General features: G+C 40.1%; 1 protein-coding gene across 5 annotated transcripts in view; it reads right to left on the bottom strand.

The window, feature by feature from the left end:
• dync2h1 (dynein cytoplasmic 2 heavy chain 1) overlaps positions 1-17765 on the bottom strand; it is a gene marked incomplete at both ends in the record, with an annotated part of 93242 nt that overhangs the window by 13124 nt on the left and 62353 nt on the right. For all 5 annotated transcript variants that reach the window (XM_083887222.1, XM_083887223.1, XM_083887221.1 and 2 more), the window contains 8 exons: positions 2670-2774; positions 4198-4412; positions 4585-4660; positions 7767-7852; positions 8060-8129; positions 11365-11475; positions 14463-14588; positions 15666-15826. In XM_083887222.1, coding sequence (XP_083743348.1) covers positions 2670-2774; positions 4198-4412; positions 4585-4660; positions 7767-7852; positions 8060-8129; positions 11365-11475; positions 14463-14588; positions 15666-15826 — 950 coding nt within the window. The remainder of the gene's footprint in view (positions 1-2669; positions 2775-4197; positions 4413-4584; positions 4661-7766; positions 7853-8059; positions 8130-11364; positions 11476-14462; positions 14589-15665; positions 15827-17765) is intronic.

Raw genomic sequence — 17765 nt, 5'->3', positions numbered from 1 at the left:
CACAAACAAGCATTATTATTATTATTATGGATTCTAATGTTGGATCATTTATGTGTCCACCAAAAGGGGAAAAGAAGGGGGGGAGAGAGCGAGAAAGAGCGATAAAGAGAGAGAGAGCATGTACTGACAGCAGGAGGGGCGACAATGACATATGGACGAGATAGGTGGAGGGACACAAGTGCCCTTGAGGGAGTTGTGTGAATTAAACTAGGTTGGTGGCTTCAGTGATCAGCTGACCACACTGACACTATGAATGGACATTAAGAGCCATATGCATTTATGTGTGGTTCAACGGTGCTTATTGAGAATAATTACACAAAAAGAAACACACAACTCATCAAGAACACCTCAGTCTCTCAGGGTGTCTACAGGTATAAACAAGTTAAATTTAAGACTTTTTACGACCTTTTAATACCACCTCTAAATGAAATTTAAGACCAAACTTACAATGGAAATACATATCAAAAGTGGAACATTTTTATGACATATGATGCAGCTGGCTTCATACGCGCTGCCAGGCACCGACCTCAACCAAGAATACTCATTATTTTCAAGCCATTTGTGATTAAACTTGCACTTTCCCATGTTGTCGAGTGGTTAATCAATGCTGCCCGCCACCTGTAGACGCTTTAGCCTAAATCATAAAAAGCTGTGCAGTAGGCTAGTGCCGAGTTGAAGACGAGACCTAGACTCTATCAGCGGCAGTGATAGGGTCTCATCTTTCACTTGTCACCCAACCATTACAGCCTCTGAACCAGCCCATAGATAACGCAGTGGCTACTGGGAAAATAAAATATTTGAACTAGACTGACCGCATTTTCGCGGTGACATGGCACACAAATATTTAAGACCCATGCAATCTGAATTTAAGACAATTTAATAATATTTAAGGCCTTATTTTTAGGAAAATTGATTTATGACTTTTTTAAGACTTTTTAAGACTTTTTAAGGACCCGCGGCCACCCTGCAAAATAAAGTGGTAGAAGACGGATGGATGGATAACATTTAGTATGAAAAAGTCAGTAACCTGACAAATCATGTCAATTCCATGGTGAGAATCGCTGCCATAACCTTAACATTGGCATGTCCATCCTCAACCGTTTGGCGAGTCATACAGCTGAACTGAAAGGTCCATCCCTGCTGCAGTGTACATGTTTTTTAAAAATCAATTTACATTCTCAGACCTTACACCAATACGGCATACTGACAATAATAATATAACCTTGACGATGATAAAAGCAGACATGTTCCTCACTGTGATGGATTACCCATCCAAACCCAGTTTCATGTCTGTGCAAGGTGAATTTTATTTCACACTGAAATAAATTGAAACGGATGTCTTCCTGGTACAATGCTTTAACCTTAAATTGAAGTCCTGACCCCAGAGTAAACTGCTTTTATGTCACCAGAATGAAGGTGACTACCAGCAACAGGTTTGTGTTCAAAGTAACACACACAAACACACATACACACATACACACACGTTTGCACAGCTATTCCTCTTTGGACACTGCACTGACTTAAGTTAGTTCATTTGGACTAAACAATGAACACTAAACTAAACTTAAACTAAACACAATTCAAATTTTAGTCCTAAAATAATCCGGGTGTTGGGCTCCATGTGGACTACTGGTCCTGGGTTTATGCCAGAAAAGTTCCTAAAGAGGTAACAAATTCAAGTACTTTCTCTCTGTCTCTTTACCTTTCTCTTTCTCTCTCTCTCTCTCTCACACACACACACACGTGATTAAGTGTTGCAAAACAAATTGGAGACTAGACAACAAAGCCACAATGTAAATTAACAAACAAATCTAAATATATTTTTTTATTATCTGATACTGAATAGTATAATATAGTGAAAAAGTTAATGCAGCCAGCTGATAAAAGAGAATGAACTCATGCATAAAGTGAACATGATGCAGATTGGCACTTGAGAGGAAATAGATGTGGACATGTTTTTACTGGAGCATTCGTCTTAAATAAGGAATGAAGAGGGAAAAGGGAATTCAGAAGTAAAAAAAAAAAAAAAAAAAAATCAGACCCACCTGTTCCCTGGTAATTATTTAAAACCAGTCTTACTTTGAGCTGTCACAGAACACACACACACACATATCAATGCAAACACTGAGTTTATGCAAGGTCTTACTCTGCTAAACCAGAGCAAACATCAGTTCTGTTGATGCATTGGCTGCAAATAAACACAGACCGCAAAGAATGTCAAGCTTGCACAAATAAACACAGCGGGGCTTTGCGCTAAGTATGAAGTCAACGTATTAAATGGCTCACATGACACCGGCTGAGGTAGCCCTATTAGGCGTGAGTCTAAAGTGCACAGCTGTTATGACGGTTCTGTCCCTGAGCCACAGAATCAAATTCAATCTGAAGTCCCGTTGTTTCCAAAACATCCAGATAATAAATTTGGATTATACAAGGAATATAGATTATAAGAGCAACTAACATGTACGGGCATGTAGAGTAATTTAATCTAATTTGTTGAATGTGTTTGTTTACACGCCTGTATGTATTGGAGTAAGATTGAGTTCCTTTCTGTGTGTGTGTGTGTGTGTGTGTGAGTGTGTGTGTGTAGGTGTGTGTGTGTGTGTGTGTGTGTGTGTGTGTGTGTGTGTGTGTGTGTGTGTGTGTGTGTGTGTGTGTGTGTGTGTATGCACCTGGGAGCTGATGATCCTTTGAGAAGATCTCTCTATGTTTGCGGGCAGACCAAAGAACGCAGGTCTGTCGTCTTCTGGGAGACCCTCGATTACACTTCGGTAATCCTGAGAAGACACACACACACACACAAACTCATCCACATGCATGAATAGTAATGTAAATACAAGAATGAGAATTAACCCGACACAAGTTTTACATTTCCAAGCAAAACATGCTCCAAACATGCTCCATTTGACTGCAGGTTGATAATGATTTCATTATTTTATTTGACTCATTGCTCTGATGCTTCGATGCCGATTTAGTAATGAACCTTTATTTTATGGCTGCATGCAAGAAAAGACATAAGAAATGCATCATTTCTAATAATATTGCATATGGCACCAAATAACTTAAATTGTTAAAACTTTCTGCTAGAAATTGTATAAACAGATCCAAAACAAGGATTTTCACATTGATTTATGCTGCTCACAAAATGATCTTTCGATGTCTTTGCAGTCTGCTAACATTCTAAAAGGCCTGGAAAAAACAGGCCTCTAATAAACAGTTTGGACATAATATGGGCACTCATTTGTGTGTGTATATTAAACTGCAAACACAGAATATAAATTATGTGCAGACAAATTGTGGGAACTTGAGGGAAATTACAACTTCATAAACCAACTTAAAATAAAGCCAACAACACAGACAAATGAAAATCCAATAGTGACTTAACCACAAACCATAAATCTACTCACTTGTATGACATTGAGTACAACTTCATTGCCTTCATTTAGCCTTTTCACCAGTTGACCTACGACTGTTCGGATGTGGTCTGAAGAAGCTAAAAACGTCACCCGGTCAGTCAGTTTTTTGTGGGAGCATTTTAATGATTTCTTCAGGGTATCTGCAGGTTTCAGCAAGTCAAATTCAAGATTTTTTAAGACCTTTTTAATGCCACCTTGAATGAAATTTAAGACCGAATACACTATAAAGATAGGCTCGTCGTCCAGCCAACTCTCAATAAATTTGCACTTACCCATAGTCGCAGACTAGCTAGCAAGCATGCAGATAACCATTTATATCAGCACCTCTCTACACCTCCTTCTCCCGCGAGAAAAAGTCCTGCCCCGAATAATTTAAGACTTATGAGTATTGAATTTAAGATTTAATTTTATATACATGAATTTAAAACTTTTTAAGACTTTTTAAGGATGCATGGACACCCTGTTGTTGTTTTGTTGATTCTGCACAGCACACAGTAGATGTGTGTGTGTGCCTGTGCACATAATTAGGATGTGCACATACACCCACTTCCCAATAAGCTATTCAGTATTCAAAGAACGCAGTGCTCAGCGAGTTAATACCTTGAACATGTTGGAGAATGCTTTACACAACACATATGCATTCATGTTATTCAGGTGTGTGTGTGTGTGTGTGTGTGTGTGTGTGTGTGTGTGTGTGTGTGTGTGTGTGTGTGTGTGTGTGTGTGTGTGTGTGTGTGTGTGTGTGTGTGTGTGTGTGACAAACTTCATCATTCTGACAACCTACCAATATGCTGCATGAATTTGGGAGGCTGATCTGAGATGGAAAGATCCGTGTTCCTCCTCTGCTCTTTCTCTGACCAGCCGAGAGGAGGCGCGCCGAGAAGAACTGCTCGAGGTACGAGCGCAAGATGCGGAGGTCGGAGGGGTTGTCAATGCGGCCGCCGTAGATGGCGCTCTCCAACAGACCGTGTACAAACTCCCACTGGAAAGATTTACCTCCTTGGAGACAGCGACACAGGTAGACATACAGCTTGTTACCATATTACCAAGACATACGTACAGTATATAGTTGCGTAAGTGGCATAATATACACAAAACACTGAGATGTAAATGTTTCATGTGTTGACATGAACAATATAACAGCACTGTGATCTGTCACCTGCTCTCTTACCTTCAAAGAGCCTGTCGATGATTTCAAATCCAGCACGGAGGTCTGACAATGAGAACTCATAGAACTTAGTCCAACCCTGGACAAAGCAGATAGGAGGGAAAATTAACAATAATAATAAAAAAAAATACATATATTTATTTATTTCACAGTGGATTCAAGATATTAAGAGCTAATGTGTTACTTACTTACTTAGTAGTAAAAGACTACCACAGACCATATAAAGCAAGTTATATTGAATTGGAACCAAGGAGCGACTCCACTGGTTGCAAAAATAACTCTGTTTGAATAGAAGTCAATGGGGAAATTATTCCTCACTTCATTTACAACCTCACTAACCATTTCCCTGAGGAGTTAATCGTCTCATTCACCAGTCTTAGGTCTTCTTCATTACAACATGATGTTAGTTTTGTAATTACTGTTCCCATTTGGAGGAAAAGAGATGATAAAGCACGCCGCATATGAGTCGACGCCAGTGTGACAGACCGCTGTATTGTCTAATAGGAGCCTGGAGCCTTAACATGGTGCCGAACAAATGACAGATCTCAAGACTTCAAAACTGGATTTCAGATTCTTATAGGTGACACCAAGTTCAGAAATGATGTGCTTGAGTGCGAGTGTCTGGGGCACATTATACTTATATTTGATGAATATGTTAATAGGTGTATACTTGCTGTGGACAGCTTTCCATCAGCCAGTTCACACCTGGCATTAGAATGCGTCTCCACTTTATCAGTGACTGAGTGCCAAATAAACCTCATTAACCTCCTCCTCTGAAGTGGAATTCATTCCACACACATACACACATAGCTGTAGCAATGTTAGCACAGGAGGCAAAGCATCAGAATATCTGGACACTCCATCACTGACTGACTGGCAGTTATCTGCTTGGTCCTTCACTTACTATACTCAGCAGTCTCTTACTCTAAAAGTTGTGAGTTCCAGCCTCACACGGGGCATTGGTTTTACAAAGTATTTTGCACGATGACATGACAAATTAGAAACAAATGCAGTGTGTTCAAATGTGGTTTTAACCTACTTGCTACAACTAAGTGGACAGTTATAAATGTGTCATTTGACACCTGGCACAATGTGTGTTCACGTGTCACGAGTGACAAATTGTGATCCAGTCCCATTTTCTGGCCTGATATGCAAATAAAATAACAACATTTATGGAGTCTGTTACAATACCGTCATTACTGTGTGCCAAATGAACTGCATTTTATGTTCTTGGTCTTTGCTTCCTCAACAATGTGAGCCCCCTCGAATGGTATCAGACAGACGCAGCCTCGTTAGTGTAGTGGGCAGCGCGTCAGTCTTATAATCTGAAGGTCATGAGAAGGTCATGCTCACTAGGGGCAACTGTTTTATGTAGATATATCAGGTAATGACTAGAATGACTTAAAGAGCTACATAATCGTCCTGTTTTGCTTATCTTGTTCATTTGTACTTGTGAAAAGTTGTGACAGGAGCATTGGTTTAACAGTGTTGGGTTAGTTAATATATTAATATATTACATATTACTCGTTATTTGTATTAAACCTAATACATTTCTTTACACTATCACTTTCTTTGCAAAGTAACATTACTTTTACTATACTTTTATCAAAAAACCTGCTGGAGCATAACACAAAATAGTGCATAACTCAAAGTAGGGGGAAAACATGATTTACAAATATAAATCTGAAAGGTGTTGGGTGCATATATATTCACCGGCCCATTTATTGTGAAAGCCCTGAGAACAGAACTTTGTGGACATTTTCACATCCATCATTAGATTTTTACCTGAAGGCCTCTCCAGAGAGAACTATGATCAGATCCTACTTCCTCACTCTAAAGTTTAAAAATAGACACAAATCATTTCTTTTTTGCAGAGAACAAAATATGACGTCTTAAGTTAGTCGTAAATACTGTGTAAGGGTCAGATGTCAATGTGTATGTGTGTATTAGTCTGAGAAGGAAAGACAAAGAGAATAAGTTAATCACCAAGCACAACTTAAGAAAGAAATAATAATTTTATATTTAAAAAATAGGTGGTGTTAAGGGTTCATATTTTGGTTTGGTTAGGTCAGTTTTTTCTCCAAACAGCTATACATAAGAGAGTGATTAAGGCACGCGTATTGGAATCAAGCCTGAGGATAGACAGACAAAGGAGAAACAACTGTGCAGGAGTTGTGGAAGTTTAATAATAAAAACCTGTTCTTTGCCACAGTCTTTCCTTGTGTTTTGGTTAACTTGGAGTGCTCCGTTTGTGTGCCGGAGAGCTGACCGCTGCTTCTCCTGGCTGTTGTATAATGTGTCGCCATCTTAGTATTAGAATATTTCGATGTTTGGTTTGCCTAAAATTGAGCATAACAGCATAAATATACAAAAGCCTGGAAATTCAAAGAAATCTATTTACAACACTTATAAGTTAATTGTGTTCAAGTATATATAGTAGTAGTAGTTGGAGTACTAGTAGTAATATTTATGCACACTAAATGACTAATGTACAAACTTAAGTAATGTGTCCTAAAGCTAGTAGTAGTAGCAGTAGTAGGAATATGAAGTTAAAGTTACTATATAAGTATCAGTGATGACATTAAACAAATTCTTATCTTGATAAATTTCCTTACTGCAACTGCAGTTTTTGAGTTCAATTAGTCAAAAAAAACTCCATTCCAGGCATAATTTCTCAATTTGTTTAATTCACGCTGTATATATTTTGTGGTAATGCACACAAAATACTCGCTGGGTTTCATCTGAAAAATAAACAGTCTGGATCTGTCTTTAGGATTACAAATTATGTTCCCAGCCTCTAATCTTGTTATGTAAAAACAGATTTATCACCAGAGCTGTAGTTCAAATAAAGAAATATTATGAGTTGGTTCTGGCACAGGTATAAAAAAAACAACACTACCTGTGATTTATTTGGAGGTGTTGTGAGACTGGTGAAGCTGAGTTTAAAAACACATCAGTTATCAAAATACATAAAACAGTGACCACCATCAGACGCTTGTAGTATGTCTCCCTTTTTGCCTTCCCAACACTTACCAGTGTATGACATCATGTGCATTTCTCATTCACCCACCATTCGAAAAATGTAGCCACAAGACAGAGGTCTTCCCCTGCTTCCTGTGATCTAGGAACCCCTGAAGTGAGGGAAAGTACACAGCAATGGAACTGATCTTGCTTGTGTATTTTACCTGTGGTATGTAGTTGCGTCTCTCTTGGCAAACAGCGTGGAACCAGGCCAGACAGAACAGAGACTGAGCTCTCGCCAAGACGCCTCCTTAACACAAACAAGCAACACCATGTCAGAACCCAACCAGTTACAATACTGAATCATTATTATTGTTGTGTCTTTATTCTATAATCATAGGGAGGAATTGCTTCTTTTTTTTTTTAATATTATTATTATTCATCAGAATCATTCAGAATAAAACAGAACAGAAATGACAGAAACTGCAAGAAGAGAAACAAAGAGAAGGAAACCAACCTTTGCTGATCTGCTCAGGAGTCCATGACTCATATGTCCTCAGCAGATTCTTCTTCAGCCCAGGAGGAGCCTGGAGACAGACAAACAGAGACATTTTAGACAGGAAATGGACAATGTAAAAATGGAAAATGTTGAAGTTTAAAATGCTAGTTTAAACGCCAAGGTCAAAGCACTATACTGTCATAAAAGCACAGCAATATTAAAGTGTATGAGGACAAAGGTTCCAAAATATAATATCTTGTTTACTATACTGTACAGGCACAACAACGTCCAATGATTTGACGCAGCTCAGTTGCTGCAGTGAATTTCCTTATTCTGAACCAATGTAGGAAGTCTGTTATCTGAATGTAAATTTATATATATTAAGCACTGATAATGCATGTTTGAATAAAAGGGACGTAATAATAGATACAGAAGCTGCTACAGATGATAAACAAGTAAAAAAAAAAGACACAAATGTGTCTACAGCGAGCAAAATCAAATCAACCTCACAAACAGCAGTTACACTGGAGGCCAGCTGTAAGAGCTTGGAACTGTTTATTTTCTGTTTTTGTTGTGTTTACTAGATTAGGGCGCCACATGAGGCTGCATTATTGTGAGACTGGAAGACTGAATTGTGAGAAGTAGGAAGCATAATTTCCTGAGGTGGCCAAGAGTGTTTCCCAAATCCCCCCCCTTTATCAAATATGTGTGCCTGGGTGAGGCCAGAGAGACGGTGAGAAAACAATTCGGAAAAGTGTGTCAAGTTGATTCTTTTCAGTCGGCTTTGTGTTCTGTGCTCAACCCCCAGCGTGGAGGACCAGCAAACAGTGGACCGCATGTGAAATTTGAAAATTCTCACATTAGTGGAACAAATCTTTTGGTTTAACAATGTGGAGCCAAAGAAGAAGTGAATGTTAGGAAGGAAAATGTTGAAGTTGTTCTGTGCATATACAAACACACATTGTTAATGAACAAAATAAAATTCTATTAATTAACTGTAACATTCAGTGAGGAGAGAGAGGAAAAGGGCCACAGCCCATGATAGTGCATGCTTTTATTTCTATTTCAAAGGGTGCATGTGTTTAAAAATGCTGTCATGTATGTCATACTGTACTTCAGTTGGTCCTCACGAGTCAGCACATACATACTGCCTCTTTAAAGGGGAAGTAAGTAGTTTATAGTGACATCTAGAGGAGAGGCTGAAATTAACAACAAAGACCTGCTGCTCTGCTCACCCCCTCCCTTCCCTGAGCGCTACGGTATCCGCAGCTGGTCAAATGTCGTCCTCATCGTCTTTCTCCGTGTCAGCAGATGAGGTTCGTGAGGCGAGGGAGAGGGCGAGCTACCGCGGCCGTAGCAGACGAAGCGAGAGAGCGGAGGCGGGACTTCCGCTACAAGTAAAGAGACGCTTGATTTGTTCTCTCGCGTTTGTCCTTACAGGCTCCGGCAGAAACATGGCGTCTCGCTGCTAACAGTGGCTATGCAACCGCGGCCCGCGACCATGTTATTTTAAATGACTTTTTGAAACACTACGAAAATGAAACAAAGAATATTATACAGCGACTAGACAATGCAGGAGCACATAATATGTATAAAAAAGTGGATTTTGGGTAATATAAACCCATAAATACTACATATTGTCCCTTTAAGTTCTCAGTACAACTGATTCATCTGTTAACAATATGTTACGTCCATGATAGAAACAGTGAGCACACACTGAGATGAGTTCACACAATATCAGCTTGGCTGAACATTTGCTATGTCCATCTGGAGGTTTTAACTGTACATTGAAAAAGCACTCCTGATTTTCAAATTCACTACATATGTTATCAGCCTTTGTGGATTTCATTTATTTGCATGGTGTTTGTTTATTATTTTAACATTGTTACTTAAATCAACCTCAGCAAAGCAGCACCCCCATGACTTTGTTTTTCACTGTTGATAGTAAGAATGCAATTATCAATTTCCTTGTCACTTTTTATGACTTGAAGTTACTACATTCTGGTTCTGTGTATCTTCATTGGAGATAATGTAACATTCACCCTATGAAAAAGGCTGAGCGGCTACACTCGTATTCTATTAATTCAGTTATTTCCTTAAGGGGTGTCTTTTATTTTTGTAAAGTGGGTTGTAGGACAGGTAAAGTGGATGATATGTCTTCTTGTGTGTGCATGAGTCCAAGTCTGTAGTAGGTTGGGAGGACACATTTTGATACAAACCCGTCTTTGTGAGGACATTTGCTTTAGAACTATTATTATTAGAAATAGTTTTAGGCTAGAGTTAGGCTACGGCATTTTAGTGTGATGGCTCAGGTAAAGGTAAGGAAATAGGGAATATATCATATTTATGAGTGGCCTCATTAAAAATGCTTGGGGAAGGGAAGAAATAATATATCCCACTGCCTTGATGTGAATATGGAATCAGGATGTGTGGGTGCATACTTCTAATGTATATCAGTAAGTAAGCATATCAGTATGATAGTATACGTGTCAGAGAGAGGGGCTGTTTGTGCAGCATGGTTAGCTGCTGAAGTAGTGAACCCCCGCAAGCACAACTCCCCTCAGAATCACACTGAGCTCTAAAGCACACATCACTAACTCACAAGCTGCAGGCCTCTCTACCTGCTTAAGCCCACTGCATAATGCTAAAAAAATGTTGGTGCATTTGTGCACAAATCAGTGTCACATTATGGCCTAATCCACATGGAAACAGAAGTAATTATCTTGGAGATAAGACAGATTTGAGTGCCCTAATTATCCTACACGCTAAGTTGTCAGGGGCATTTCAGAGACCCTACAAAGAGCTAAATGCTAAGTACTAAACTATTTTATATTGGCACTTACTTACTTCTAGCTCTTGTTTGTCACCAAATGTTGAAATGCAGTTATTGTCAGTCGCTTTGGATAAAAAGTAAATAAATAATAAATAAAAATAAATGTAATTAAATTGGTCCTAGGTGCATGTCCATTTTGAAGAACCCCAACAATGTGTTATGGCCAGTGCAGCCTGCCTGGAGGATAACAGGAGCCAGGCCTGGGGAAGTGGCCTGTGGGCGAGTGCGAGTGGGTCTGAAGCAGAGACATGGGTCTCCAGCGGATACCCCAACCCCAGGAGGAATCGTGCAATTCAGCAACCCTTGATGTTGCTCAATCCAAAATGAATGAGAAGCATTTCACTTGATGCCTCCACAGCAAAAGAGTGAATTGGCCATTAGGTCAACCATACCCAATATAAAATGTAATGCTAACTATGGTAGAAGTAACGTTTGTTTTGGTGTTTATATCTGTGGGTGTGTGATGGTGATTGTGTGCGTGTTCGAGTACCTCATAGGTGAGCTTGAGACTGGACTGCAGCAGTATGGAGGGGAATCTGGGGTGAACTTCTGCCGTCAGCCAGAGACGGAAACCCGGTTTGGGTTGCAGAACATTAAGCTCCTGAGTGACAGAGACAATGCACACATTAAACTTATGAGACATAGCTTAGAGATCATAAAGGTCAAATAAACAAGTGTCAATTATGAGTTAAAGCAATTAGACAAGACTTGATCATTTTCAGAAAAATATTGTCCAACCACTGCGTCATGCAGTTTAATTTGTCTTCTAAACTCTAGGGATTGATGGATTCTATATCTGAGTAAAACCACAAAGACAAAGATTGCAGTCAGCTGGTTTGGATTCAGACTCAGATCCTTGCTTGTCTGAGGTAAAAGTACTTACCGCAAAGTTCACTCAAGTGCATACATTCATCATTTTGAGAGTAAATTCTTTATACAGCATTTTTTCATACCCCAACAATGCACTGCCACTGACTTATATCCATTTATGAATTCTAGGGAGGGAGGTGGGTTCTTTCTTTCTTTCTTTTGAGAAGAAGATCATGGAAGCAAAAACTATCACGGAAAATCTCAAACTCAAAAAGAGAAGAGCCAACATCTTTCGTAAAAAAGAAGCATCTGTATCTTATTTGTCATCCACCAGTATTTTACTGTCAGTTGTTTGTTAGCTTACATCTTTATTGCTCTACAAATCATGATACAATTCTGTCATCTTTTTTGGATTAGGCATATCCCAAATGATTTGATTCTGTAAGATCTGCAACAAAACTCTGCATTACCTATTCTGCTCATCATGGAATGAATATAAAAAGAGATTTTGATTGACAGATAAAATACATAGCACTTTAGGTAGATGAATAAGTAAGAGTAAGAGATGTGGAAAAAAGAGTGTCAGAAAACAAAAGGAAGAATATGAGTGAACAGGGATGAGAGGAGATGCAGCCAACTTCAATTATGAACACTTTCCACTTTTCTTTCTGACCGACCAACTGGGTTAGTGGAAGAACGGAGTGACTGGGTAGACAGATGGCAAAATGAAAATGGAAAAAGAAGAAAGCCTGTTATGGAAGTTTAACACAGGCACATCCTAAAACATGTTCCTCTCTGGGTAGAATTTCCACTTGCTTGCTGAGGCTCAACTCATCTTTTATCTGCTTCCCTCCTTTCACATCTATAGTTCCTTGAGTCTGTCTTTCCCATGCTCCATGCCGCCCTCAATCCCCTTGTTGTATCGGTTTTTCATTTCAAGCTCGACTGCCGGGACCTCAGCCTCGGTCGCTGGGCAAAGAGCTCGAAAAAGAAATGGAAGGAGAAAAAGCAATGACCAGACAGAAAAGGGATTTTAGTTAAACTATATGAAGGCGGACTGGAGGAAAGGAAAATAAGGAGAAAATTGCTGGTATACAAAGATGGAAACAAGTGAAAAAGCAAACGATTAATGGGTGGAGGTAGAGAGAGGGTTGGTGAGGAGAGTGCAATGGAGACGGATAAGAGTAGAAGAGGACTGCTGTGTTAATCCATGGTTAAAATCACACTGGGAGCACAGACAACTCTGGACAGGAAGGAACTCTGGCCGACCTCACAATACACATGTACAGTACAAATACACACCAACAACCGCAACAACCAAATACACACCAACACCGCAACACACTCCCAAAGTTGAGGGCGCATACACACATGTGCTCACATAGAGGCCAATCACTGCCAGCAGCTGTGCCTCCCAGTGACATATGACCTGCTACAGTTACAGAGCACTAAACAGAAACTGCAGGAAAAGCACCTGCACACAAATACATCAACACAAAACCATGATGAAGACTCACAGAATAAGGGTGTGAATGTGTACCCTACATATATACACTCAGTACATGTACAATAAAGGAACGCATGATAACTGTAGGTTTGTCCACAGACAGACAAACAAATATCCAGAAAGCCAAATAATAACAGATGGTCCAAATAACAGCCCCGAGAACAGCAGCACACTGACCAATTTGGCCCACAAGTAGAAAACCTTAATGTGAGGGAAAGGTTGAGAAATGGAAATTTGCACTGCAATATAAGGTGGGTGTGTGTTGGTATGTGTACTTCTCTCTCTTTAGGACATTTTCTGGCATAAACACTGACCTTGCTGGGACCAGTAGACCAAAACGTGGTCCAAAATGAGGCAGTACCTCCTTTCACAGGAACTGGTTACTTGTAGCTATAGGTTAAGGTTGGGGGTAACCACTTATGGTTAAGGTTAGGGAGAAGACTGTTTAGGCTGTCAAAATTAATGAAAGTGAAAGCAGTGTCCTAAGAAGAATAGCTGTGGATGTGTGTGTGTGTGTGTGTGTGTGTGTGTGTGTGTGTGTGTGTGTGTGTGTGTGTGTGTGTGTGTGTGTGCGCGCGAAATTGCGTGGAGTTTTGGACTTCTGAAATACCATGAAACTTTTATTCTTGTCCTGTACACACGTCCTGACAATACTGTCACACGACTTCTCTAAGAAACAGGCGGTGCTAATGTACTGAGACATGCAGCAATGCCTCAGCAAAGTCCATCAGTTAGAGTTAGAAGACTGTGCTGAAACCTTTTTCAAGGAGAGTAAAGGTTCCTGCAGACCATCCTTGTGTGTTTCTACCAAAGTGAAAGACCAAGATTAGGCAAATTAGTGTTGGTGATATGTGAATGACCCACGGCCACAACAAGCTGTCTGAGATCATATGGAGATTCTAGGTGCAGCAAACAATATTTCCATTCACACATGATCTGTGTGAGCTTGTGTGAGAATGTAGCAGGGAAAACTCTGGGGGAATCCACAGCAAGTAAATATGGAAAGTACCCTGCTTCCTGCCTTCTCAAGCCAGGCACCATTCCCTCACCTGTATCCTCCAGAGACTCTTCTGTTTTTGTCAACGCCTGTCACTCAAACAATGTTCCACTGATTGGATGATTCGTGAAAAGAAAAACCCAAGGCCGAAATCTGCAGACATTACCTGGAGGTGATGTCTGAAAACAGCTTTACACAGACACATACTGTATAAAGTCCTTCCTATGAGGCTTCTCCCAGCATTCAAAGACTTAAACACATATAAAGAACCTACTTTTTCCAGGAGTGGAAGCCATGCAGTGACGAGATGAAGATTTTTCAGGCAAAGCCAGTCTCCGTTTCGGGAACATTCGCGTAAAGTTGCTAAGGCCACATCAGCCTGTCCCTGACCCATAGAGATCTAGAGAGCCCAAGGGAGACATCAGTGGGAAAATGTGATTGTACATTGAAAGTTTTCAGAAGTTAGTAGCAAGTAATCTCATTCAGTAATCTAATTCATATCTTTTCTTGGTGGAGGAAACTATAAAATACCTGAAGAGGGAGATTCACAATGTGATTTGTCCCAATATAACCCTCTCCCATAGGCCAGGAACTCAAAATTTATCTGATTTATATGAATCTACTTACTTACCTACTTATCTACAGTACTGCGGTAAAAACCGCTGTCTGTGAACTCCTATAATAATAATAATAATAAAATACATACTACCTACAGTATATGGACAAATGTATTTGACAAACCTGTTTCAATCAGGCTTTGGGCTCAGCCCCTTATTTCTAATGAAGGGCAATCTCAATGCTTCAGCATATCAACACATTTTAGACATCGCTATGCGTTAAACTAGGACGGCCAACATGACTGTGCCCCAGTGTACAAAGCTAGGACTATAAAGACATGATTTGACGAGTTTGGTGTGGAAGAACTTGACTGGCCTGCACAGAGCCCTGACCTCAACCCCATCGAGAACCTTTTGGACTGGAACAGAGATTGCGAGCTAGGTCCAACATCAGTGTCTGACCTCACAAATGCTCTACAGAATGAATGGGCATGAATTCCAAGAGAAACACTTCAAAATCTTGAGGAAAATCTTCCAAGAAGTACGGAAGCTGTTATTGCTGCAAAAGGGGGACCAGCTCCACATAAAAGTCCAGTATATGTATTTGATTATGTCATTGCAGTCCCTGTTCATGTAATGGTCAGACATCCAGATACTTTTGTCCGTATAATGCAGATGGTTCTAAAAAATAATTGTATATAACAATTGTATACTTACAAAGAAAAAAATGATCAAACTGCGAACAAAAACAAATGAGCTACACTGTCAGAACATTAACAAAAGCTGTAAGGCCTGTGTTTCCATTTAAATAGAACACTCAACAAGCTCTAGCACGATCATTTTATGTGGAAGACAGCCTTTGCTGCAAATCTGCTCTTGGTAATTGTTCGGGGAGAAAAAAAATCCCCTCATGTTTCTACCTCATGATAGTTGTCTCTGCCAATGGTTTCTGCAGCGAGTTCTGCAAGCTCCTGGGACGGGTCTGCCCCTGGAGAGATAATGATCAACACTGGCTCCCATTCTAATGTCTCTTTGTAGAGACGCCGCAGGTTCAGTGGAGGGGGGGAGAGCTCCTTCATTCCTGCAGGGAAGAGGAAAAGGAAAAGTATGAAAGATAGTTCTGAAATGTACAAAAAGTAGTTTCATATGACAATTCTGTATTCTACTCCAAAGTGAATCACTGCACAGAGAGGGCCGTCTTGGCCAGGTCACTTTTGGAAAATAGGTTTTAAATTTAGTTAGTTTAGCTTTTTTACCTGGTTAAATAAAGGACAACAATAATAAAATAATTATAAAGAATAACAGCCAACAATGTAATGGGGTACAGGTAAGTAAGTAACAACAAGGGACATGATGGAGACCCATGGTCGCCAAATCACCTGGAAAAAGATGACAAAAAGGGATGGGATGTTTCCCTTATGGGGATGCTGAGTAGAAAGGTTGGGGGGGGGGGGGTCTATAAAGAAGAGGGAGAGCATAAATTGGACAATGATAGAAAGAGGGAGTAAGAGGAAGACACAGAGTGAGAGATTAGGAGGATAATGTACTGTGCATACTGAGTATTAAGTATACACTCAAGCAGCAGAAAAGTACCTAGTCAGCCCCATGGTGTTGAAATGTCAGGCTTTTTTTTGAAAATGTGTCTAAGTCTGTGTGCGAGCATCTGCATGCGTGTGTGTGTTTTCTCTCACTGAGCATAAGTCTCTAATCCTGCTGTAATATACTGAATCACATTATGAGCTAATAGTGACACACAAGCAGAGATACAAGCACACAGCGGTTCAGAGATTGTTGATGTAATTCATCATTAGTGGATTTCTCTCAGACTCACATACATATGCACACACACACTTGCACACAAACACACAAGTGCTGTCTTCTCTTGTAGAAACAACTGACCCAGTCTGAATATACTTTGGTGTCTGCTGCCAAATGCAATTTGCTGCACTAAAGTACATACACGCACATGCACACAAGGTCTTGGAAGACAACATCTCACAGCGACCTTTTGCTGCATCGCCATGGCAACATAAAAAAAAAATACAGTCATCTGACCACATGGCTTGTGATGTCTGACTGGGAAAAAAAACGTGCATGTGCACAAATGAATACCCAACTACCTCGCACGGTGCAGGTAATCAGTATTCGTGCTGCAGACAGCAACACCTGTCTGTGAATAGCAAAGTTCACCTTGGCTTTTATGACACACAACCAGGGCAAAGATGAACCCAGAAAAACAGAGTGCTACAGTCTCCGTGTGGTTCATACACAGTTCAGGTGTGGAAGCCACGAATGGCCAAGAATTAAAGAGCAGACACTTCACTACACACCGCAACTGACATGAGACACATTTAACTTTCCCCATTAATACTTATTTTATTGTTTTATAAAAAAAAACCCACTGCAATGGAAAGGGTAATTACTGAGATACAGAGAGAGGGAGGATTTTTTTAATGCATAAAAGTTAAGTGAACAAGCCAGTGTGTGAATGAATGTGTGTGTGTTCAATCAGGCATGTCTGCGTGCATGAGCAATGCCTGTGCCTGGACTGGGAGGATTGAGCGAGATTAGTTGTAAGAGGATTACAGACCCTGCCTCATTAGCATACTGATTCACCACAAACACATAAACACAAAATATTACTCTCCTGCCTTTTTTTGTGTCTCCATCTCTCACTCTTTCATTTACACACACACACACAGACACACACATTCACACCTCATGCACACACACTCCACCTTCACTGGTGGGGTTCACTTTGTGGTCAGTGCGCTTGATATCTCTCATTTATCATGATATCGACAATAACGCTGTGTTTTAGTACCACTGTCAACAGACAGACAAAAAGGCGAGATAAAGACGTGACAAACAGAGAGAGGTTTGACCGACATCAGAGAGAAGGATTAAATCCACAAAATCTGAAGTGTGGACGTGCACACATGGGCCTACGTACATGCACATTGTCAAAAACAAAGGTAGGAATGATGTGTTTGAAAGTTGGATGTATATATATACATATA

This window comes from Microchirus variegatus, assembly GCF_963457635.1.
Source record: "Microchirus variegatus genome assembly, chromosome: 3".
Lineage (NCBI taxonomy): Eukaryota > Metazoa > Chordata > Actinopteri > Pleuronectiformes > Soleidae > Microchirus > Microchirus variegatus.
The sequence above is the reverse complement of the archived record's forward strand: the minus strand, read 5'-3'. Positions and strand labels throughout refer to the sequence as shown.